Source organism: Lampris incognitus, chromosome 4 (assembly GCF_029633865.1).
Source record: "Lampris incognitus isolate fLamInc1 chromosome 4, fLamInc1.hap2, whole genome shotgun sequence".
NCBI classification, from domain to species: domain Eukaryota; kingdom Metazoa; phylum Chordata; class Actinopteri; order Lampriformes; family Lampridae; genus Lampris; species Lampris incognitus.
The window spans coordinates 70057438-70083276 of record NC_079214.1 but is presented as its reverse complement, the minus strand read 5'-3'; the positions used below and the strand labels follow the sequence as shown (position 1 = coordinate 70083276).

Below are 25839 nucleotides of genomic sequence, written 5' to 3'. Positions count from 1 at the left end.
CAAGCGGCCAGTTTGTTGACGTTCCTAACGGACGGCTGGGTTGCCCTGTTTGTGTATCGGTCTGCGTGCTGAATGTGACGTGTGCACTCGTTTATCTTCATGTTCCGTTTTGAACTGCGCCACGATGCCCCCCGCGCCTTGTCACGAGCGTAGTGGTGCGCATTTCAGAAAGAAGAGTACCCGCTCCATCATGCGCCATAGCCTGCTCGCATTAAAGCCAAGCTGTTCGAAGCGAAGCGACTCTCCGGAAAAGTGCAATCTCTCTCTCTCTCTCTTCCTCCGTCCCTCTCTCTCTCTCTCTCTCTTCCTCCGTCCCTCTCTCTCTCTCTCTCTCTCTTCCTCCGTCCCTCTCTCTCTCTCTCTCTCTCTCTTCCTCCGTCCCTCTCTCTCTCTCTCTCCATCCCTCTCTCTCTCTCTCTCTTCCTCCGTCCCTCTCTCTCTCTCTCTCTCTCTCTCTCTCTCTCTCTCTCTCTCTCTCTCTCTCTCTCTCTCTCTCTCCATGTCTCTCTCTCTCCCTCCATCCCTCTCTCCCTGTCTCTCTCTCTCTCCCTCCGCCCCCCCTCTCCCTGTCCCTCTTAAATGGGGGACACGTAAATAACCGGAAAGTTCTTCACCTTTCACCGTTTGCCTCTTTTTGGTATTTTTGGTATTTTGCAAGTGGATGTCAGGATGATGCTCGCTGTAACGTCCTTTCAATTAACTTTCAATATCATATACTTTCATTATCATTAATTTCATTATCATATATTTCATTATCATGTTCATATACATTATCATTTCATTATCATATATTTCATTATCATGTACTTTCAATATCTTAAACTTTCAATATCATTTCCTTTCATTATCATATATTTCACTGTCATGTTCATATACATTATCAATTCATTATCATATATTTCATTATCATATACTTTAAATATCTTAAACTTTCAATGTCATGTTTCATTATCATATGCTTTCATTATCATTTATTTCATTATCATATACTTTTGTTATCTTAAACTTTCAATATAATATGTTTTATAATCATGTTCATATACATTATCATTTCATTATCATAAATTTCATTATCATGTACTTTCAATATCTTAAACTTTCAATATAATTTCCTTTCATTATCATTTATTTCATTATCATACATTTCACTATCATGTTCATATACATTATCATTTCATTATCATATATTTCATTATCATATACTTTCGTTATCTGAAACTTTCAATATCATATATGTCATAATCATGTTCATATACATTATCATTTCATTATCATATATTTCATTATCATATACTTTCGTTATCTGAAACTTTCAATATCATATATGTCATAATCATGTTCATATACATTATCATTTCATTATCATATATTTCATTATCATATACTTTCGTTATCTGAAACTTTCAATATCATATATGTCATAATCATGTTCATATACATTATCATTTAATTATCATATATTTCATTATCATATACTTTCGTTATCTGAAACTTTCAATATCATATATGTCATAATCATGTTCATATACATTATCATTTCATTATCATATATTTCATTATCATTTATTTCATTATCATATACTTTTGTTATCTTAAACTTTCAATATAATATGTTTTATAATCATGTTCATATACATTATCATTTCATTATCATAAATTTCATTATCATGTACTTTCAATATCTTAAACTTTCAATATAATTTCCTTTCATTATCATTTATTTCATTATCATACATTTCACTATCATGTTCATATACATTATCATTTCATTATCATATATTTCATTATCATATACTTTCGTTATCTGAAACTTTCAATATCATATATGTCATAATCATGTTCATATACATTATCATTTCATTATCATATATTTCATTATCATATACTTTCGTTATCTGAAACTTTCAATATCATATATGTCATAATCATGTTCATATACATTATCATTTCATTATCATATATTTCATTATCATATACTTTTATTATCTTAAACTTTCAATATCATATACTTTCAATAGGCCTACTTGTGATTAAGGAGATGTTATCCCCTTTATATTTATATTTACATTTATAGTCCCAATTACGGATCCCTGCACATGTGTTTCCTAAACGTGACATTTGATGGTAACTTCCAAGATACCCTCAATCCTTCTTTTGGGGATAATGAAAAAGTTAATTGTCAGCGATTATGAACAGTATGTGCTCATACTGCATGACTAATTTCAGTGACCTATAAACACTTTTAATGTTCAATTCTGTTTATGCAGTTAATTTACCATTGACTGGCCAAAACTATAAGAAATACAAGTATTCCTGTGTGTCAGCGCAACAAAAGTTGAGGTATTTTTCTATCATATTTTGCAGTGAGGATCCATTAAATGTCATTTAAATGCAGTAAATGTACGTGAACATGTAGTATTAGTTCTGGTTTAGGACACGTTAAAGATGTAATCATTACAAACCGAGTCATTAGAAGAACCAAAAAAGAAAAAGTATATCCATCCATTCTCTCCAAGTACAAGCAGAAGGGGGTTACGCGGTCAGTGTGCTGCCCAGTCCGCATGGACTCAGAGCCGGTGGATGAGAGCACAGGATTTTACAGATTGGTTACAGCCTCTGTTATGTCAATATGCTATGAGCATGCACAAGAGATGTTTTGCAGAAGAGATGTTTTGCATCCTAGAGTGATGCCACCAGAGGCGTCCATGGATTTGTGGCTTGAACAGGGACTAAGTACAGAGACACATCTACTCTAAAGAGAATAGTCCATGTAGAGAGAATAGATGCATGTTGCAGTGGGAAGATGCATAAAATTCCACAGTGAATTTGACAGCATGGTGGAGGATAATCCTCTCAGCAAAATGTCAGATGCATTCAGCAAGCTAGCATCACCCTGGTGTTAATGGATGTTACTTAGGTGTGCTTTCAAGGGAGAGATCAGTGTGGAGGTTTCTATTATTGTGACATCTCTGGAGGAAGCGTGCTCTCCGGCTGCGTTTCATCCAGTGCCAGCTTCACTTAACAGGCTATATAGTGAAGCCAGAGGATTTTTTTAGTTTGCGAGACAGATGGGAAGAGTGCAAGTGCGAGGGAAAGGAAAGGCATGGTTTTAAAATTCTGGGGAGCTGTGTGAACAAGAAACAGGGTGTAGCATGACTGACTAATGCTGGTTTAAACTGGGTGTTAGACTACACAGTGGGGAATGGGATGGCTCTAAGCTCTCTCATGAAGCACCTAAGAATGAGAAAGTTGTCAGATTTGTAGGTCAGGGTGCAGGTGGTCTTGTCAGGCAGACTTGCTCTAAGCTCCAGATGCCCTCGTGGTTTGATTGAAGCTGTGCATGAGTTCACAATCTTTTGTGATCTGGTTGAAGGGAAATCTGTATTCTTGACCACAGTTTCTTCTACAAGTGTCATACCAGCTCACAGCCGACCTCACCGATACGATTCAGAGTATGGTAACACAATCTTCTCTGTAACCAGCTTCCTCTGCAGATCTAAAGTTAGATGCCTCTGTGTCCTTTTACAGTGTGTGCCGTTTCTTCCCTTTGAAACGCCGTGATAGGATCTTAATTGATTTCACAGTGTTAGAGGGAATGGCAGGACTGTTACCTAGTCCCATCTGGAGCTTCTCAGAGCCTGACCCCATTTTGATGTGCTACGTTAGCGCATAGCTCCACTGGGACCTTTCCCCTTCCTCGTGCTGATACAAGGATGTGGAAGAAGGGCAACAGCAAGCTCATCATGTAGCCCGGCCTGGCCTGGCCCATCCTGGCCCGGTCTGGCCTATTCCATCACAGAACAACCCGGTGCAGCCCAAGCTCACTTTGCCCCCGTCCAGCATGGCTCACCCTGCCCGCCCGCTCCAGAGCATTTAGTAGCACTCAAATTCCTTCTCTTCGACATTGTAGGTCACTTGGCCCCTCCCTCCATTTGAGAAAGGCTTCCGGGGACAATTTGCCCTAGAAAAAAATAATTATCTTATCTCCCTAATTCCCAATTATTATGCACAGGCTTATTTAAGGAAAAGGATTAGACTCTCCTTTTCTTTTTTTGGCAGTTGTACTGTAGAGGAGAGGAGGAATTTGAGTGCAGCGCTCCTCTCTTCTGCAGTGAGGGGGTCACACACATGCATGAAGCGGAGGAGGAGGCAAGAACGCTGAGAAGCTGTCATGTAAGCCATCTCCTCTGGGTCCACCTCTCGGTGTGCCTTGCTTCCTGCTGCAGGTAGAACCCTCAGTGTGTCTGAACTGCTGCTGCTGCTGCTGCTGCTGCTGCTGCTGCTGCTGCTGCTGAGTTGTTGGACTGTGTCTCTCCCCTGCTCGGCACTGAGGGAGAACCTCCTCGCCACTGAGGGAGAACCTCCTCGCCACTGAGGGAGAACCTCCTCGCCACTGAGGGAGAACCTGCTCTCCACTGAGGGAGAACCTGCTCTCCACTGAGGGAGAACCCTCTCTCCACCAGAGGACACGCATTCTCCAGCCGCTGTCATGGAGAAGGTGAGCTGTTTCAGCCCTTCCTTTGCGATGATCGCTTTCATCATTCTGTCCTTTCTGGCACGGCTTTTGTTTCACCAGGAGATTGTTTTGATTTGTTAACGTTTTTGTGTGTTTTGCATGACAGTTACACTGTGGTAATTATCCAGAAATAGCTGTGTTGTGTTGCGTTGTGTTGTATTTGCTAGTGGCTATGAAGAAGCATTTCAGCTCTCTCATGTGCCACAGTGGATTTAGAAACTACTGGGATTGCTGCAGAGATTTTTATTTGTCTCTTGGGTTCCTTGTTTTGGTAGTTTTTTCATGTCTTTGAAAATACAAATACAAGATGCATTTCATCAGACTCCTCAAGGGGATAAATGAACCTGATCAAATGCATCTGACAAGGTCTGGGAGCAACTTTAAATTTGAGAGCACCAGAAAAACAACTGGGGAGTGTGATGTAGCCCAGAGTCAAGAGGTAACTTCAATGTCTCTGGCATGTGTGTTATGTACCCCTGTTAGAGCACATTTGTACTGTGTTTGTGTGTGTGTGCACATGTAAGGGTGAGTGAGGATGTGTGCATTCACGGCACTCTCCAGTACAAAAGTCATGGGTTTGTTTTGCGTGTGTGCTGCTGCAGAGCTGCTCGGAGTGCTCAGAGTCCCGGCTCGCCCAGAGCCTCTGCACATTCTGCAACAAGTGGCTGTGTTACCAGTGCACCGACATGCACCAGCACCAGAGACCCGTCACCACCTCCCAGTACAGCGATGTGCACCAGCAGCCCAGGCCTGCCACTGCCCAGCACCCCGATGTGCACCCCAGAGCACCAGGGTCCCTGCCCTCGAGTGAACAAGGCAAGCACTGCTTACCCAACACCTTTTTCTCCGTGTTGCTCATATCCCCAGCACAAGCCATATTTGGCCAGGAGCCCTTTGGGTTCATCTCTGCAATTGTTATTTTCAAGCCTGTTTAGGCTTCTGTCTGTCTCGACCCCTCTTCAGTCTGTGTCTTAATCACATCTCATTGTAATGCATTATGCACGACTATGATGATGGTTGACAATGGTTGCTGGAGATCTTTGTAATTTATTACAGTTTTAACACTTGACCCAGATTTCTAAGTGCTTCAACAATTCCAGTTTTCTCTCGGTAGCTGTGTTGCTATTTAAAGATGCCAGCACATAGTTGGAAGGAATGCTATTTAAGTGTGCCCAGCAACTGTTGGCTGATTTTGCAGCATTGCAATTAAAGAATGTGCCAAATTAATACTACACAACAAGCTGATCCAGACAAATCAGTACTGTCATTACAGTATTCATCTTGGTGCTCATGTTGTTTACTTGTGAGAGCGGTGGTGTGAAAGTGGTGCGGTGTGCAGGTTGAAAGGCAGGATGTGGTCACTCAGCCAGGGCTGATGCACTGGCTGCTCAGAGCAGTAAGACAGAGCTATAAGACAGAGCTGTAGGACAGAGCTGTAGGACAGAGCTGTAGGACAGCAGTAAGACAGGGCCGTAAGACAGAGCTGTAGCTGTAAGACAGATCTGTAAGACAGAGCGTAGGACAGAGCTGTTGGACAGAGCTGTAGGACAGCAGTAGGACTGGGCTGTAAGACAGAGCTGTAGGACAGAGCTGTAGGACGGAGCTGTAGCTGTAAGACAGATCAGTAAGACAGAGCTGTAGGACAGCAGTAAGACAGGGCTGTAAGACAGAGCTGTAGGGCAGAGCTGTAGGACAGAGCTGTAGGACAGCAGTAGGACTGGGCTGTAAGACAGAGCTGTAGGGCAGAGCTGTAGGACAGAGCTGTAGGACAGCAGTAGGACTGGGCTGTAAGACAGAGCTGTAAGACAGAGCTATAGGACGGAGCTGTAGCTGTAAGACAGATCTGTAAGACAGAGCGTAGGACAGAGCTGTAGGACAGAGCAGTAAGACAGGGCTGTAAGACAGAGTTGTAGGACAGAGCTGTAGGACGGCAGTAAGACAGGGCTGTAAGACAGAGCTGTAGGACAGAGCTGTATGACGGAGCTGTAACACAGAGCTGTAGCTGTAAGATAGATCTGTAAGACATATCTGTAAGACAGAGCTGTAACACAGAGCTGTAGCTGTAAGATAGATCTGTAAGACATATCTGTAAGACAGAACAGTAAGACAGAGCTGTAACACAGAGCTGTAACACAGAGCAGTAAGACAGAGCTGTAACACGGAGCTGTACGACTGGGCTGTAAGACAGAGCTGTAAAACAGCTGTAACACAGAGCAGTAAGACAGAGCTGTATGACAGAGCTGTAAAACAGAGCTGTAACACAGAGCTGTAAGACAGAGCTGTTTGACAGGGCTGTAACACAGAGCTGTAACACAGAGCAGTAAGACAGAGCTGTTTGACAGGGCTGTAACACAGAGCTGTAACACAGAGCAGTAAGGCAGAGCTGTATGACAGGGCTGTAACACAGAGCTGTAACACAGAGCAATAAGACAGAGCTGTTTGACAGGGCTGTAACACAGAGCTGTAACACAGAGCTGTAAGGCAGAGCTGTATGACAGGGCTGTAACACAGAGCTGTAACACAGAGCTGTAAGACAGAGCTGTTTGACAGGGCTGTAACACAGAGCTGTAACACAGAGCAGTAAGACAGAGCTGTTTGACAGGGCTGTAACACAGAGCTGTAACACAGAGCTGTAAGACAGAGCTGTACGACAGAGCCGTAACACAGAGCTGTAACACAGAGCAGTAAGACAGAGATATGTGACAGAGCTGTAACACAGAGCTGTAAAGCAGAGCAGTGAGACAGAGCTGTATGACAGGGCTGTAACACAGAGCAGTAAGACAGAGCTGTACAACAGGGCCGTAACACAGAGCTGTAACACAGAGCTGTAAGACAGAGCTGTATGACAGGGCAGTAACACAGAGTTGTAACACAGAGCCGTAAGACAGAGCTGTATGACAGGGCTATAACACAGAGCTGTAACACAGAGCTGTAACAGAGCAGTAAGACAGAGCTGTACGACAGGGCCGTAACACAGAGCTGTAACACAGAGCAGTAAGACAGAGCTGTGTGACAGAGCAGTAACTAAAATATGTATGACAGAGCTGTAACACAGAGCAGTAAGACAGAGCTGTACAACAGGGCTGTAACACAGAGCTGTAACACAGAGCAGTAAGACAGAGCTGTGTGACAGAGCAGTAACTAAAAGATGTATGACAGAGCTGTAACACAGAGCTGTAAGACAGAGCAGTAAGACAGACCTGTGTGACAGAGCTGTAACACAGAGCTGTAACACAGAGCTGTAAGACAGATCAGTAAGACAGAGCTGTACGACAGGGCTGTAACACAGAGGTGTAACACAGAGCTGTAAGACAGAGCTGTAACACAGAGCTGTAAAACAGAGCTGTAAAACAGAGCAGTAAGACAGAGCTGTACGACGGGCCTGTAACACAGAGCTGTAACACAGAGCAGTAAGACAGAGCTGTACAACAGGGCTGTAACACAGAGCTGTAATACAGAGCAGTAAGACAGAGCTGTGCGACAGAGCAGTAACTAAAAGATGTACGACAGAGCTGTAACACAGAGCTGTAAGACAGAGCAGTAAGACAGACCTGTGTGACAGAGCAGTAAGACAGACCTGTGTGACAGAGCAGTAAGACAGACCTGTGTGACAGAGCTGTAACACAGAGCTGTAACACAGAGCTGTGCGACAGAGCAGTAAGACAGAGCTGTACGACGGGGCTGTAACGACAGAGCAGTAAGACAGAGCTGTACGACTGGGCTGTAACACAGAGTTGTAACACAGAGCTGTGCGACAGAGCAGTAAGACAGAGCTGTACGACGGGGCTGTAACGACAGAGCAGTAAGACAGAGCTGTACGACAGGGCCGTAACACAGAGCTGTAACACAGAGCAGAAAGACAGAGATGTGTGACAGAGCGTAACACAGAGCAGTAAAACAGAGCAGTAAGACAGAGCTGTACGACGGGGCTGTAACACAGAGCTGTAAGACAGAGCTGTACAACAGGGCCGTAACACAGAGCTGTAACACAGAGCTGTATCACAGGGCTGTAACACAGAGCTGTAACACAGAGCTGTAAGACAGAGCTGTACAGCAGGGCCGTAACACAGAGCAGTAAGACAGGGCTGTACGACGGGGCTGTAACACAGAGCTGTAAGACAGAGCTGTACAGCAGGGCCGTAACACAGAGCTGTAAGACAGAGCTGTATCACAGGGCTGTAACACAGAGCTGTAACACAGAGCTGTAAGACAGAGCTGTACAACAGAGCCGTAACACAGAGCTGTAAGACAGAGCTGTATGACAGGGCTGTAACACAGAGCTGTAACACAGAGCAGTAAGACAGAGCTGTACAACAGGGCCATAACACAGAACAGTAAGACAGAGCTGTATGACAGGGCTGTAACACAGAGCTGTAACACAGAGCTGTAAGACAGAGCTGTATGACAGGGCTGTAACACAGAGCTGTAACAGAGCAGTAAGACAGAGCTGTACGCAGGGCTGTAACACAGATCAGTAAGACAGAGATGTGTTACAGAGCTGTAAGACAGAGCTGTACGACGGGGCCATAACACAGAGCTGTAAGACAGAGCTGTGCGACAGAGCAGTAACACAGAGCTGTACGACAGAGCAGTAACACAGAGCTGTAAGACAGAGCAGTAAGACAGACCTGTGTGACAGAGCTCTAAGACAGAGCGGTAAGACAGAGATGTACGATGGGGCTGTAACGACGGGGCTGTAAGACAGAGCTGTGCGACAGAGCAGCAAGACAGAGCTGTAAGAAAGACCTGTAAGACACAGCAGTAAGACAGAGCTGTACGACAGAGCAGCAAGTCAGAGCTGTAAGAAAGACCTGTAAGACACAGCAGTAAGACAGAGCTGTAAGACAGAGCTGTAAGACAGAGCTGTGACACAGAGCTGTAAGACAGAGCAGTAACACAGAGCAGTAACACAGAGCAGTAACACAGAGCAGTAACCCAGAGCAGTAACACAGAGCAGTAACACAGAGCTATAACACAGAGCAGTAACACAGAGCTGTAACACAGAGCAGTAAGACAGAGCAGTAAGAAAGACCTGTAAGACAGAGCAGTAAGACAGAGCTGTATGACAGAGTTGTAAGGCAGAGCTGTCAGACAGAATAGTAAGACAGACCTGTGTGACAAAGTTGTAACACAGAGCTGTAAGACAGAGCAGTAAGACAGAGCTGTATGACAGGGCTGTAACACAGAGCTGTGTGGCAGAGCAGTAAGACAGAGCTGTAAGAAAGACCTGTAAGACACAGCAGTAAGACAGAGCTGTAAGAAAGACTTGTGAGACAGAGCATTAAGACAGAGCAGTAAGACTGAGCTTTGAGAAAGAGCAGTAACACAGAGTCTTCTGCAGCCTGGCTGCAGTTGTGTGGAGGTAGTAGAGTCCAGCAGAGAGCAGTGAGACTGTGTTAGCCAGTAGAGTCCAGCAGAGAGCAGTGAGACTGTGTTAGTCAGTAGAGTCCAGCAGAGAGCAGTGAGACTGTGTGTTAGTCAGTAGAGTCCAGCAGAGAGCAGTGAGACTGTGTGTGTTAGTCAGTAGAGTACAGCAGAGAGCAGTGAGACTCTGTGTTAGTCAGTAGAGTCCAGCAGAGAGCAGTGAGACTGTGTGTTAGTCATTAGAGTCCAGCAGAGAGCAGTGCGACTGTGTGTGTTAGTCAGTATAGTGCAGCAGAGAGCAGTGAGAATGTGTGTGTTAGTCAGTAGAGTCCAGGAGAGAGCAGTTAGACTGTGTGTTAGTCAGTAGAGTCCAGCAGAGAGCAGTTAGAATGTCTGTTAGTCAGTAGAGTCCAGCAGAGAGCAGTGAGACTGTGCGTGTTAGTCAGTAGAGTCCAGCAGAGAACAGTGAGACTGTGTGTTAGTCAGTAGAGTCCAGCAGAGAGCAGTTAGACTGTGTGTGTTAGTCAGTAGAGTCCAGCAGAGATCAGTGAGACTGTGTGTTAGTCAGTAGAGTCCAGCAGAGAGCAGTGAGATTGTGTGTTAGTCAGTAGAGTCCAGCAGAGGGCAGTTAAACTGTGTGTGTTAGTCAGTAGAGTCCAGCAGAGAGCAGTGAGAATGTGTGTGTGTTAGTCAGTAGAGTCCAGCAGAGAGCAGTTAAACTGTGTGTGTTAGTCAGATGAGTCCAGCAGAGAGCAGTGAGAAAGTGTGTGTGTTAGTCAGTAGAGTCCAGCAGAGAGCAGTGAGACTGTGTGTTAGTCAATAGAGTCCAGCAGAGAGCAGTTAAACTGTGTGTTAGTCAGTAGAGTCCAGCAGAGAGCAGTGAGAATGTGTGTGTGTTAGTCAGTAGAGTCCAGCAGAGAGCAGTGAGACTGTGTGTGTTAGTCAGTAGAGTCCAGCAGAGAGCATTTAAACTGTGTGTGTTAGTCAGTAGAGTCCAGCAGAGAGCAGTGAGAATGTGTCTGTGTTAGTCAGTAGAGTCCAGAAGAGAGCAGTGAGAATGTGTGTTAGTCAGTAGAGTCCAGCAGAGAGCAGTGAGACTGTGTGTTAGTCAGTAGAGTCCAGCGGAGAGCAGTGAGAATGTGTGTGTGTTAGTCAGTAGAGTCCAGAAGAGAGCAGTGAGAATGTGTGTTAGTCAGTAGAGTCCAGCAGAGAGCAGTGAGACTGTGTGTTAGTCAGTAGAGTCCAGCAGAGAGCAGTGAGACTGTGTTAGTCAGTAGAGTCCAGCAGAGAGCAGTTAAACTGTGTGTGTTAGTCAGTAGAGTCCAGAAGAGAGCAGTGAGAATGTGTTTATTAGTCAGTATAGTCCAGAAGAGAGCAGTTAAGCTGTGTGTTAGTCAGTAGAGTCCAGCAGAGAGTAGTGAGATTGTGTGTTAGCCAGTAGAGTCCAGCAGAGAGCAGTGAGACTTTGTGTTAGTCAGTAGAGTCCAGCAGAGAGCAGTTAAACTGTGTGTGTTAGTCAGTATAGTCCAGCAGAGAGCAGTGAGAATGTGTGTGTGTTAGTCAGTAGAGTCCAGCAGAGAGCAGTGAGAATGTGTGTGTGTTAGTCAGTAGAGTCCAGCAGAGAGCAGTGAGAATGTGTTTGTGTTAGTCAGTAGAGTCCAGCAGAGAGCAGTGAGAATGTGTTTGTGTTAGTCAGTAGAGTCCAGCAGAGAGCAGTGAGACTGTGTGTTAGTCAGTAGAGTCCAGCAGAGAGCAGTGAGACTGTGTGTTAGTCAGTAGAGTCTAGCAGAGAGCAGTTAAACTGTGTGTGTTAGTCAGTAGAGTCCAGCAGAGAGCAGTGAGAATGTGTCTGTGTTAGTCAGTAGAGTCCAGCAGAGAGCAGTGAGAATGTGTCTGTGTTAGTCAGTAGAGTGCAGCGGAGAGCAGTGAGAATGTGTGTGTGTTAGTCAGTAGAGTCCAGCATGGAGCAGTGAGACTGTGTGTTAGTCAGTAGAGTCCAGCAGAGAGCAGTTAAACTGTGTGTGTTAGTCAGTAGAGTCCAGAAGAGAGCAGTGAGAATGTGTGTGTGTTAGTCAGTAGAGTCCAGCAGAGAGCAGTGAGAATGTGTGTGTGTTAGTCAGTAGAGTCCAGAAGAGAGCAGTTAAACTGTGTGTGTTAGTCAGTAGAGTCCAGCAGAGAGCAGTTAAACTGTGTGTTAGTCAATAGAGTCCAGCAGAGAGCAGTGAGAATGTGTGTGTGTTAGTCAGTAGAGTCCAGCAGAGAGCAGTGAGAATGTGTGTGTGTTAGTCAGTAGAGTCCAGAAGAGAGCAGTGAGAATGTGTGTGTGTTAGTCAGTAGAGTCCAACAGAGAGCAGTGAGAATTTGTGTGTGTTAGTCAGTAGAGTCCAACAGAGAGCAGTGAGAATGTGTGTGTGTTAGTCAGTAGAGTCCAGCGGAGAGCAGTGAGAATGTGTTTGTGTTAGTCAGTAGAGTCCAGCAGAGAGCGGTGAGATTGTGTTTGTGTTAGTCAGTAGAGTCCAGAAGAGAGCAGTTAAACTGTGTGTTAGTCAGTAGAGTCCAGCAGAGAGCAGTGAGACTGTGTGTTAGTCAGTAGAGTCCAGAAGAGAGCAGTTAAACTGTGTGTGTTAGTCAGTAGAGTCCAGCAGAGAGCAGTGAGAATGTGTGTGTGTTAGTCAGTAGAGTCCAGCAGAGAGCAGTGAGATCATATCTGTGTTAGCTCATGTTATCCTGCAGTGACAAGTTGTGCGTCCCTCACATGGATGTGATTCACTGTTGTAATGCTGAACAGCTTACTGTTTGGCTTGTGTGTGTGTGTGTGTGTGTGTGTGTGTGTGTGTGTGTGTGTGTGTGTGTGTGTGTGTGTGTGTGTGTGTGTGTGGGCGGTGTGTGGGTGGTGTGTGTGTGTGTGTGTGGGTGGGTGGTGTGTGTGTATGTGCAGTGTGTGGGTGGTGTGTGTGTGTGTGGGTGGGTGGTGTGTGTGTATGTGCGGTGTGTGTGTGTGTGTGTGTGTGTGTGTGTGTGTGTGTGTGTGTGTGTGTGTGACAGAAAGGAAGTGACACAGCCTTGTGTTACAGGGTGTGTTGTTGAGTTTCGTGCTTGTGGTTCTAACGTGTTTCTCTTATCCGGCTGCATCTGCAACGTGTTGTGTGTACTTCCTGCCATGTTGTGTGACCGTCCCGTATCCACGTCCCAACTCTAATACACCTTTCATGTTGCAGCAGCATCACATCCCAGCGCCTCCTGACTGTCGGAGTTCTAAGCCTGAATGTCCGAGACTTCGTTTATTTTTAAAATATTCATTTGTTCAAAACACATGAATGTTCCTCTTCCTCTCAAAAACACATGAATGTTCCTCTTCCTCTCAAAAACACATGAATGTTCCTCTTCCTCTCAAAAACACATGAATGTTCCTCTTCCTCTCAAAAACACATGAATGTTCCTCTTCCTCTCAAAAACACATGAATGTTCCTCTTCCTCTCAAAAACACATGAATGTTCCTCTTCCTCTCAAAAACACATGAATGTTCCTCTTCCTCTCAAAAACACATGAATGTTCCTCTTCCTCTCAAAAACACATGAATGTTCTTCTTCCTCTCAAAAACACATGAATGTTCCTCTTCCTCTCAAAAACACATGAATGTTCCTCTTCCTCTCAAAAACACATGAATGTTCCTCTTCCTCTCAAAAACACATGAATGTTCCTCTTCCTCTCAAAAACACATGAATGTTCCTCTTCCTCTCAAAAACACATGAATGTTCTTCTTCCTCTCAAAAACACATGAATGTTCCTCTTCCTCTCAAAAACACATGAATGTTCTTCTTCCTCTCAAAAACACATGAATGTTCCTCTTCCTCTCAAAAACACATGAATGTTCCTCTTCCTCTCAAAAACACATGAATGTTCCTCTTCCTCTCAAAAACACATGAATGTTCCTCTTCCTCTCAAAAACACATGAATGTTCCTCTTCCTCTCAAAAACACATGAATGTTCCTCTTCCTCTCAAAAACACATGAATGTTCTTCTTCCTCTCAAAAACACATGAATGTTCCTCTTCCTCTCAAAAACACATGAATGTTCTTCTTCCTCTCAAAAACACATGAATGTTCTTCTTCCTCTCAAAAACACATGAATGTTCCTCTTCCTCTCAAAACACATGAATGTTCCTCTTCCTCTCAAAAACACATGAATGTTCCTCTTCCTCTCAAAAACACATGAATGTTCCTCTTCCTCTCAAAAACACACGAATGTTCCTCTTCCTCTCAAAAACACACGAATGTTCCTCTTCCTCTCAAAAACACACGAATGTTCCTCTTCCTCTCAAAAACACACGAATGTTCCTCTTCCTCTCAAAAACACATGAATGTTCCTCTTCCTCTCAAAAACACATGAATGTTCCTCTTCCTCTCAAAAACACATGAATGTTCCTCTTCCTCTCAAAAACACATGAATGTTCCTCTTCCTCTCAAAAACACATGAATGTTCCTCTTCCTCTCAAAACACATGAATGTTCCTCTTCCTCTCAAAAACACATGAATGTTCCTCTTCCTCTCAAAAACACATGAATGTTCCTCTTCCTCTCAAAAACACATGAATGTTCCTCTTCCTCTCAAAAACACATGAATGTTCCTCTTCCTCTCAAAAACACACGAATGTTCCTCTTCCTCTCAAAAACACATGAATGTTCCTCTTCCTCTCAAAAACACATGAATGTTCTTCTTCCTCTCAAAAACACACGAATGTTCCTCTTCCTCTCAAAAACACATGAATGTTCCTCTTCCTCTCAAAAACACATGAATGTTCCTCTTCCTCTCAAAAACACATGAATGTTCCTCTTCCTCTCAAAAACACATGAATGTTCCTCTTCCTCTCAAAAACACATGAATGTTCCTCTTCCTCTCAAAAACACATGAATGTTCCTCTTCCTCTCAAAAACACATGAATGTTCCTCTTCCTCTCAAAAACACATGAATGTTCCTCTTCCTCTCAAAACACATGAATGTTCCTCTTCCTCTCAAAAACACATGAATGTTCCTCTTCCTCTCAGTGGGTTTTCATATTGGTTCCTCGTCAGTATTGTTTTTGTCAGCTGCTGCTCAGAAATGCTCCTACTGCAGTTGCCTGTGTTGCCCGAAAACACATGTAAACAGCATATGTAAACAACGCATGTAAACAACACAGGTAAACAACACATGTAAACAACACGTAAAACACACAAAATACACGTAAAACACATGTAAACAACGTGTGTAAACAGTACACGTAAGCGACACATATAAAACACATGTAAACACCACATGTAACCACCATATGTAAACAACACATGTAAACAACAAGTGTAAACAATACACGTGACACATATAAAACACATTTAAACAGCACATGTAAACAACACATGTAAACAACACATGTAAACCACATGTAAACCACATGTAAACACGTAAACAACGCATGTAAAAACACATGCAAACAACACATAAATCATGTAACCAATACATGTAAAACACCACATCTAAACACCACATGTAAACACCACATGTAAACAACACATGTAACCAATACATGTACACAGCACGTGTAAACAACACATGTCGAAACACATGTAAACCACATGTAAACATGTAAACAACACATGCAAAACACATGTAAACAATGCGTGTAAACAGCATGTAAACAGTGCATGTAAACACCGCGTGTAAACAACGCATGTAAGCACCACATGTAAACAACACATGTGAACCCACATGTAAACACCACATGTAACAAGACATGCTAACACCACATGTAAACACCACATGTAACAAGACATGCTAACACCACATGTAAACACCACATGCAAACACTACATGTAAACAACACATGCAACAAGACATGTAAACGCCGCGTGTAAACAGCACATGTAAACAGCACATGTGAGCACCGCATGTAAACACCACATGTGAACACCACATATAAGCACCACATGTAAACACAACATGTAAACAACACATGTAAACCCCACATGTAAACACCACATATAAGCAACACATGTAAGCACCACATGTAAACAACACATGTAAACCCCACATGTAAACACCACATGTAAACACCACATGTGAGCACCACATGTAAACAACGCGTGTGAACCCACATGTAAACACCACATGTAAACAACACATGTAAACCCCGCATGTAAACACCACATGTAAACACCACATGTGAGCACCACATGTAAACAACACATGTGAACCCACATGTAAACACCACATGTAACAAGACATGTAACGCCGCATGTAAACAACACGTGTATACACCACATGTAAACAACACATGTAAACCCCACATGTAAACACCACATGTAAACACCACATGTGAGCACCACATGTAAACAACGCGTGTGAACCCACATGTGAACCCACATGTAAACACCACATGTAACAAGACATGTAACGCCGCATGTAAACAACACGTGTATACACCACATGTAAACACCACATGTAAGCACCACATGTAAACAACACATGTGAACCCACATGTAAGCACCACATGTAAACCCCACATGTAAACACCACATGTAAACACCACATGTAACAACACATGTAAACCCCACATGTAAGCACCACATGTAAACAACACATGTGAACCCACATGTAAACAACACATGTAAACACCACATGTAAACCCCACATGTAAACACCACATGTAAACCCCACATGTAACAAGACATGTAAGCAGATATTTAGCATGTAGAAGTGCTGACCCGGGGCTGTGAGCAGAACAGGACGGTTGATGTGATGGAGTCACCAGAGGGCTCCTGGGAACCAGCAGATGCCGCCCGTCTTCCGGGGTGGCGGTCCGGATGAAGCCCCGGGGCGGTATTATAACTGATTCACAGCAGACCCCAGTCAGCAAAGCACGCTGAGGTAGCGCGCTTGCTCAACTCACACATCAGGTGATCGAACATGCAACCTTTTCCTGACCAACACAAACTGTGTTGCTTTCCCCCACAGCGCTTTAGTTCTGCAGCTGACGTCCCGGGCTCGGCTGTGAATGTAAATGCTACATTGGACCTTGGCGCCTCATCTCTCCCATCTCTCTCCTCGCCCTCTCAGGCCCGGGCTCGTACCCTCGCTCCCTGCTCATGTGCCACTCCCACAGACAGGAGCCCTTGGAGCTCTTCTGTGAGTCCTGTGACCTCCTGTGCTGCAGCAGCTGCCACCTGTCCGCCCACTCGAACCACAGGTCAGTACAGCAAGGACACTGCAGAGCAGGCCTCGCTGGCCCTCCCTCCCTCCCTCCCTCGCTCCACCCTTCTCCGCCGCATCTGCACACGCCGTCCCCGGCCTGTCTAACTCTTATGCAGTATTCATACCGCGTCGCCTGATGGGATGTTACAGCGCGCTCGTCTCCTCTAAGGTGACCTGCATAACGCCCCCCGGGGACACATGCTGGTGGTGTCCTGTATGTACACCCAGAGAGCGAAGCAGGAAACTTCTGGTCCGGCTAACCCGGCGCCGCTGTGCCTCTGGTCTCCAGGTTAGTGCGTGTCGGGAAGGCCCTGCAGGACCAGCACTGGCTGTTTGATGGTCTGACGGCACAGATGGAAGAGAGGAGGTCTGCTGTGGAGAACACAGCCAAGCAGATAGAAGACAGGTCCGTTCAGACTCAAGAGTCCACACACACACACACACACACACACACACACACACACACACACACACACACACACACACACACACACACACACACACAGTCAAACCTGAGCCTTCCTGAGAAAGCATCTCTGGTGCATTTGGAATAGAACTGAGCAACACGGAATAACCTGAGACTGGCCTCCACCAAAAACCACCTGAGACTGGCCTCCACCAAAAACCGCCTGAGACTGGCCTCCACCAAAAACAAGTCCTCCAACCCATACCACCACATGGGTGGTATACCCTCTAACACGACCCACAGGAGCGTTTCCTAAATGAACGCCCCTCCCGGTGGCAGGAGATATGCCACAGACACGTTTGGCCTCTGTGCATTGTGGGGGTTTATCTCCTTGTTGACATCCCTCTTACAGCGCCTCGCAGACAGGCTAATAAAGGTGAGTGGTCAGTAAATATTGATGAAAACAGCGGGAGAACAATAGAATATGTAGTCAGTGCGTTTTGGTGTCGTTCGGCCGTCTGCTATAGAGACTACATTGCTATTGGCAGCACGACGGCTAGAGGTCGCTTAACTTTAAAACGTACCTATAGGTCATGATAGGGCGCTTGTACAAACGACCTCTGGGGTCGTTTTTTGGTGGAGGACAGTCTCAAATAAAAACTGCCCCTGCAGAACTGACCAACACAAAAATGAAATGAAAGAGCAGTGTGTCTTCATCAGCGCTGAGATTGTGTTGTCAGCGAGTGTCTGTCCTCTCTGCTCCTCACAGGCTCCATGGAGTCAAGACCATGCAGAGGAGGGCTGAGAACCAGATTAAGATGGCGAAGATGATAATGATGAATGAGCTTAACAAACGGGCCAACCTATTAATAGAGAAACTGGAGGTAATGACTTTCTCTCTTTTTCTCCCTTCCATGTTTAATCTCACCAGACACTCACGTGCATGAAGGCAGCTCCTCGTCTGTCCTGAGAGGGGCGAAGGAGAGCCAGTAAAGACATGTCAAAGCAGCATCTTCACAACTGCATCTGGCAGAAGAGAACCCAGATAGCAAAATTGCTGTGGCCCGGACCCGTCCCACACCCGACTTTCATCTTTCTTTCACCCGGCCCACATGCCGCGTGGAATGATGGCACTTGGGCGGTCCACTCCTGTTTGCCAGATCTGGGCCAGAACCAAGCCACAGCAATGCCGCATGTGCCACATATTTGCTAAAGGCGGCCATATTTGTTTTGTGATATTTGGGCCATATTCACCATTTACCACACGGGCCACTTCAGGGTCACATCCAGATCACATGTTGCCCAGAGCACCGCACCTTTGCCAAAAAAAGGCCCACATGTGATTTGGCACATTTGGGCCATATTTGCTATTATACATGTGGGCCACTTCAGGCTCACATCCATTTTGTCAGGGCCAGAAGAAGGCCACCAGTGCCGCATCACTGCCTGAAGTGGCCCACATCCGGATGCTACCTGGGAAATGACTTTCTGCCTGGCCTAACATCCCCCCGTTGACCTTTTGTGTCAGTAATTACCCCTGACGGTGCACACGGTTCTTTCTGTCTTTTGTAGAAGATCTCAGAAGACTTCCAGCGCTGTCTGGAGGACCAGCTGCAGGGGGCAATAGAGATGTGTGGACAGCTGGACCACATGCAGAAGTTCATCACCTGGGCCACAACCCAGCATCACAGGAGCCCAGTGCTCTTCAGCAAGGCGATGGTAGGTTGTAAGGAAGGGTCAGCAGAGGCCTTCACATACTCCCTTCACATGCACTGCCCGTTGCTAAGGGCCATGCTGGTCATGTTTACCTGGTTTAACCCTTTTACTGCAGATCATGGACACTTGACGTTTCTTTCAACCATTTTCCACTGCAGAAAAGCGCTATGTAAATGTAATGATGATGATGATGATGATGATGCTGTACATTACAATATTAATTTTTGACAGTGGTGGAGGAAGAAGTATTCAGATCCTTTAATTAAGTAAAAGTACTAACACCGAACTATAAAAATACTCCACTACAAGTAAAAGTCCTGCATTAAAAACCCATCTTGAGTAAAAGCATGACAGTGTTATTTGCAAAATGTACTTAAAGTATGAAAAGTAAAAGTACTCATTCTACAGAAAAATGGTCCCTGTACCCGCCTGTACTATTATATTTATTAGACTGTATTTATATTTCCATCCATCCATTAACCAAACCGCTTATCCTGCTCTCATTTCAGCTTTGTGGCAACGTGTTGCCCCGCTAATCCAAGAGGGATTTTAACAGTTTACTTAACTAGTGTAACTTTATTTTAACTAGTTTATTTTAACTGGTTTACTTACTAGTTTAACTTTATTTTTACTTTATTTATATTTTATATACACTACCGTTCAAAAGTTTGGGATCACCCAAACAATTTCGTGTTTTCCATGAAAAGTCATACTTATTCACCACCATATGTTGTGAAATGAATAGAAAATAGAGTCAAGACATTGACAAGGTTAGAAATAATGATTTGTATTTGAAATAAGATTTTTTTTACATCAAACTTTGCTTTCGTCAAAGAATCCTCCATTTGCAGCAATTACAGCATTGCAGACCTTTGGCATTCTAGCTGTTAATTTGTTGAGGTAATCTGGAGAAATTGCACCCCACGCTTCCAGAAGCAGCTCCCACAAGTTGGATTGGTTGGATGGGCACTTCTTTGAGCAGATTGAGTTTCTGGAGCATCACATTTGTGGGGTCAATTAAACGCTCAAAATGGCCAGAAAAAGAGAACTTTCATCTGAAACTCGACAGTCTATTCTTGTTCTTAGAAATGAAGGCTATTCCATGCGAGAAATTGCTAAGAAATTGAAGATTTCCTACACCGGTGTGTACTACTCCCTTCAGAGGACAGCACAAACAGGCTCTAACAGGTACTATTTAATGAAGATGCCAGTTGGGGACCTGTGAGGCGTCTGTTTCTCAAACTAGAGACTCTAATGTACTTATCTTCTTGCTCAGTTGTGCAACGCGGCCTCCCACTTCTTTTTCTACTCTGGTTAGAGCCTGTTTGTGCTGTCCTCTGAAGGGAGTAGTACACACCGGTGTAGGAAATCTTCAATTTCTTAGCAATTTCTCGCATGGAATAGCCTTCATTTCTAAGAACAAGAATAGACTGTCGAGTTTCAGATGAAAGTTCTCTTTTTCTGGCCATTTTGAGCGTTTAATTGACCCCACAAATGTGATGCTCCAGAAACTCAATCTGCTCAAAGAAATGCCCATCCAACCAATCCAACTTGTGGGAGCTGCTTCTGGAAGCGTGGGGTGCAATTTCTCCAGATTACCTCAACAAATTAACCGCTAGAATGCCAAAGGTCTGCAATGCTGTAATTGCTGCAAATGGAGGATTCTTTGACGAAAGCAAAGTTTGATGTAAAAAAAATCTTATTTCAAATACAAATCATTATTTCTAACCTTGTCAATGTCTTGACTCTATTTTCTATTCATTTCACAACATATGGTGGTGAATAAGTGTGACTTTTCATGGAAAACACAAAATTGCTTGGGTGATCCCAAACTTTTGAACGGTAGTGTATATGTATTTATTTATATACATTTATATTTTTACTTTATTTATTATAACTTTATTTTTACTTTATTTATACTTAGCTAGTTTAACTAGTTTATTTTAACTAGTTTAGCTTAAGAAGTGGCAGAAGTCGTTCACCTCATAGAGGAACGCTTAATCATTTGGTGTATCAGAAAAAAATCCAATTTAAAATCACCAAACAGGAATCAGCAACAATTTATTGTCGTTTCTTTCGTGTACTTGTGTACACGAAAGAAACAGCATTCCGTTGCCCCCAGCCCTCAGCCCACAGCCCCCAGCCCTCAGCCCCCAGCCCTCAGCCCCCAGCCCCCAGCCCTCAGCCCTCAGCCCCCAGCCCTCAGCCCCCAGCCCCCAGCCCCCAGCCCTCAGCCCTCAGCCCCCAGCCCTCAGCCCTCAGCCCCCAGCCCACAGCAGTGCGACACACGATAACAACAACACGTCCCAAATTTCCCAAAAACGACGCCATCAAAAACATACAAAAACAGAGATAACTAAGCAAAAACAACAAAAAAACCCAAAAAGCCCCCCCCCCCCACATACACACACACACAGTTAACGAACACCAGCCAGGATGACTTTCGGAACTGCCGGTCTGCATAGGCTAGCAGTTAGCTTAGCCTGCCCCGCTTCCGCGTCCGGACGCAGCAGACCAGGCTCCCCCAGCCGATCTAATGCCAGCTCTCCCAGCCAGACACCCGGGACACACCTCCCTGCACTCCACACGACGACACTGAAACACAGTCAAGGCTAGGTGAGGCCGCCGCCAGGGCCTAGCAGTTAGCTTCGCCTGCCTCGCTTCCGCGTCCTGTCAGACTGCCCTCGGTGTTACCTCTTCGGGCGTGGCTCCGGTCAGGGCCGTGGTTCCCGGGCCCACAGGATGCAGCGGACCATCAAACAAAGACAAAACAAGTTGAGAGGCAGACGTGGAAGAAGGCAAACCAGCGGAGGCAGTGTGACGCTCTGGGCAGTGTTCTGCTGGGACACCTTGGGTCCTGGCCTTCATGTGGATGTTACTCTGACACGTACCACCTACCTAAACATCGCTGCAGACCAGGTACAGCCCTTCATGGCAACGGTATTCCCTGATGGCAGTGGCCTCCTTCAGCAGGGTAATGTGTCCTGCCACACTGCACACATTGTTCAGGGATGGTTTGAGGATCTTTTCAAGGTGCTGCTCTGTCCTCCAAATTCCCCAGATCTCAATCTGATTGAGCATCTGTGAGACTGAGGTAAAAACAAGTCTGATCCATGGAGACCCCACCTCACTACTTACAGGACTAAAAGGATCTGCTGCTAACGTCTTGGTGCCAGGTACCAGAGGACACCTTCAGAGGTCTTGTGGAGTCCATGCCTCCACGGGTCAGAGCTGTTTTGATGGCACGAGGGGGACGTACACACTATTTGGCAGGTGGTTTTAATGTTTTGGTCTATCAGCGTATGTCTACACCAGAAAATAATCCCTGGAAAAAGATTACAGACAAAATTCAAGTGTCCATGACTTCTTCACGACGATATGAAGCAGAGAATTTCACATCAAGGTGACGACCTGAATATTCGAATGAGGGAAAACAGGGAATCAGCTAACTGTTGAGTCTAAAAAACTGCACCATGCTTTGGGAAATGGACAGTAGTAATAGAGAGTAGATCTCATTTGTTAGCTGATTTGTGTGTAGTTAATGGGCTTAACGTGCAGAAACACTTGTGTGGTTGTTGAAAGCTCTGTTCTCTTGCACCCCTCATCCTTAGAAAAAGTGAACTCGGCAGTGATCGACTGCGTCCCTGATGAATGGCCCTGCAGTGCTGTGAAGATGCACTCTTCTTTTCATGTGGCTATGTAGGCGGTATGCCTGTCAGGCTCAGCCGACAATGTCATGTTGCTTCTTGTGTCAGATTTCCCTCCAGATACAACAACTGCTCGAACCATCGCTGTACTCAGACTCATGGGCGCCGCTGAAGATCAGATTCAACTGGGACGCCAGCTACTGGACTCAGCAGATTTCTTCCTTCGGTGAGCTGACTATCCACATGGAACGGCTTTTAATTGGCATGTTTAAGATATGGTTTGAATTGAATGAAATGAGCTTACTCCAAAAACACTGATGATAAAGACTGCACTATTATATTTTAGAATCTACCCGTTTCTGACTGCTCTGTTCAAATATAGATTTTAGGCTTTTTAGTGTTTTGGAGAGAATGTTTCCAGTAGGCTGCTGATAGACCCATTCTCCAAATGATTTTAAACACTAACTAACATTGACAGCCTGGGGCTAACTAGCTGTATCTTCCATGATGAGCTGCAGGTAATGAGCTCATTTGACACATGGATGTGAAGCATTTTTGGAACAAGAACTTCATATGGTTGTGTCATTTTGTAGGTCAGCTTGCGGTGGAGGGAGGAACCTACTCATTTCCAGAAGGTGTGGCCTGCCACAGCATCCTTAGACCGCAGCCTATCAGCTGCTTAGCCTTACCTCCTGTGTGTCCGAAAGGGCGGGAGCAGAACTGTGGCTACCAGCCATGCTGTCAGCCCCAGATATGCTGCCTTCATGGACTTCCCCCTCAGCCAGACCTGCCTGGTATGGACAAAACCCACCTGGAAGCTACACCTTACAGTTCAAGCTATGTTCAGCCTGCCGTGACCTCCGCCTCTCTGCACCAGAGCCATCAGCTGCAGAGATGCTGGGCACCAGAGAGCTCCCTGACCCTTCAGTGTCCCCCTCCTTCATCACCTCCTCAAACTGCAGGACCCATATCTGTCTCTCCCAGCAGTCATGGATCTATGTCCCAGCCACAACCCACTACGTCCCAGCCGCAGTCCCAGCCTAAGTCCTACCCCTATCACCAACATCAAATGGAAAATCACACAAATGCAGACATCGTCCGGCCAAGTCAGGACCAAATCCAGGGCCAATGTCAGGACACGCTGCTGGCCAGCGACGCTCAGTTACAGCATCTGGGGCAGACGGCTCTGGACAAAGGTGTGGTTACTCAGGAGAACTGGGCCCAGGGGTGGAAAGGAGAGCACACCCATGGACAAAAAGTTGCGCTGGGGGGCAGCAGGGTGCGGAATGGGGGGCAGCAGTATGAGGGCAAGGAGCAGACTCCGGTCCAGCAGCCATTTCACGTCTCTCCAACAGCCGAGCCAGGGCTACTTAAAGATCAGCAAGAGGCCAGACCTCCGCTGTCACTCAGAAACCACAGAGACGGCAAGGTGAGTCCATCAGTTGAACCAAGCGTCAGACGACACATTTTTAATCCTACGTCTAAACCCGTCATATGAGACCTGATACCTGGGACCTGATTCAGACATGTAGCTCACAGTGAACCAGTTGAGAGTCAGGCTTAGGCGAGCATAGCTAGGTAAACGGGATTTGGCTCGGCACAGCGCTCTCAGTGGTACATGTGCACAACAAGATGAGAGAGGACGTAAGCGAGAGACAAACGACAACGGAGTTAATTCAAAGGCAGCGGCAATAGACTACGCATGTGTAGCTTTCCTTTTTTTTTAGGGTTTTCCCCCTTTTCTCCCCAGTTGTACTTGGCCAATGGGGCAGCGTCCATGAGCTATTTTTCGGCCTTCCCGAGCGGAAGCGGAAGCTTCGCAGCAAGCGGAAGTCAGACATCGGAAGCACTACACTACAGTAGAAGTAAGCAGTTTGCTGCAGTTTTCTTCGTGTTTTGTGTAACTTTTTGCCGTTTGCGCCTGGCGGCATATACATGAGCTGGTGTTGTAAACACAGCCATGCTGTACTGTCTAACGTGCTCCGCCCGTCTGACTTCCTGTGATGCGTCCATAGCGACAGCAATGCTGTGACATCACTTGGACGCTGCCCCATTACCCCACTCTTCCGAGCCGTCCCGGTCTCTGCTCCACCCCCTCTGCTGATCCGGGGAGGGCTGCAGACTACCACACGCCTCCTCCCATACATGTGGAGTCTCCAGCCGCTTCTTTCCACCTGACAGTGAGGAGTTTCACCAGGGGGACGTAGCGCATGGGAGGATCACGCTATCCCCCCCAGTTCCCCCTCCCCCCTAAACAGGTGCCCCGACCGACCAGAGGAGGCGGTAGTGCGGTGACCAGGACACATACCCACACCCGGTTTCCCCCCCGCAGACACGGCCAGTTGTGTCTGTAGGGACGCCCGACCAAGCATATGATAGAGACCGTCCTCCACCATAAGCAGTCTTAGTTGCTATAGTAGGACGGTGAAACAGCACAAAAACCCACGGACTACATATTCTGTTGTTCTCGCGGTGTTCTCATCACTGCTTACTGACCACTCACCTTTATCAGCCTGTCTATGAGGCGCTGTAAAAAGGATGTCAACAAGTAGAGAAAAACCCACAATGCACAGAGGCACTAAGTATCTGTGGCATATCTCCTGCCGCCGGTAGGGGCGCTACTTTAGGAAACGCTCCTGTGGGTCGTACTAGAGGGTATATATGGTTGTATACCCTGTAATACTTTTGTCCATGTAGTGTATGTGGTCGTATGGGCTGGAGGACTTGCAGGATCTTTTTTGCTGCAGTTAACGATGGCAGACACGTGGTTCACCGCTGAGTGTGAGGCAGAAAAGAGATTTCCTTCTTAGTTATGAATCTGCACATGACTGATATTGACTAACCGTTTCTGTTTACGCCAGAATGATCAGTCACCACAACTGACAGCTAGTCTGAAAACAGCTACGACAGGAACCTGCCTCTTCCTTTATGCCCGGCGGATGACAGAAAAACAAAGAGCGCTGCTCG

General features: G+C 45.6%; 1 protein-coding gene across 1 annotated transcript in view; it reads left to right on the top strand.

The window, feature by feature from the left end:
- Positions 1 to 4421: 4421 nt before the first annotated feature.
- The window catches only part of trim66 (tripartite motif containing 66), a 53477-nt gene continuing 32059 nt past the window's right edge, over positions 4422 to 25839 (top strand). The window contains exons 1-8 of the mRNA XM_056279421.1: positions 4422 to 4498; positions 5119 to 5332; positions 16969 to 17098; positions 17393 to 17509; positions 18279 to 18393; positions 19082 to 19228; positions 22981 to 23098; positions 23466 to 24301. Of these exons, the coding sequence (XP_056135396.1) occupies positions 4490 to 4498; positions 5119 to 5332; positions 16969 to 17098; positions 17393 to 17509; positions 18279 to 18393; positions 19082 to 19228; positions 22981 to 23098; positions 23466 to 24301 (1686 nt within the window). The 5' untranslated portion in view covers positions 4422 to 4489. The remainder of the gene's footprint in view (positions 4499 to 5118; positions 5333 to 16968; positions 17099 to 17392; positions 17510 to 18278; positions 18394 to 19081; positions 19229 to 22980; positions 23099 to 23465; positions 24302 to 25839) is intronic.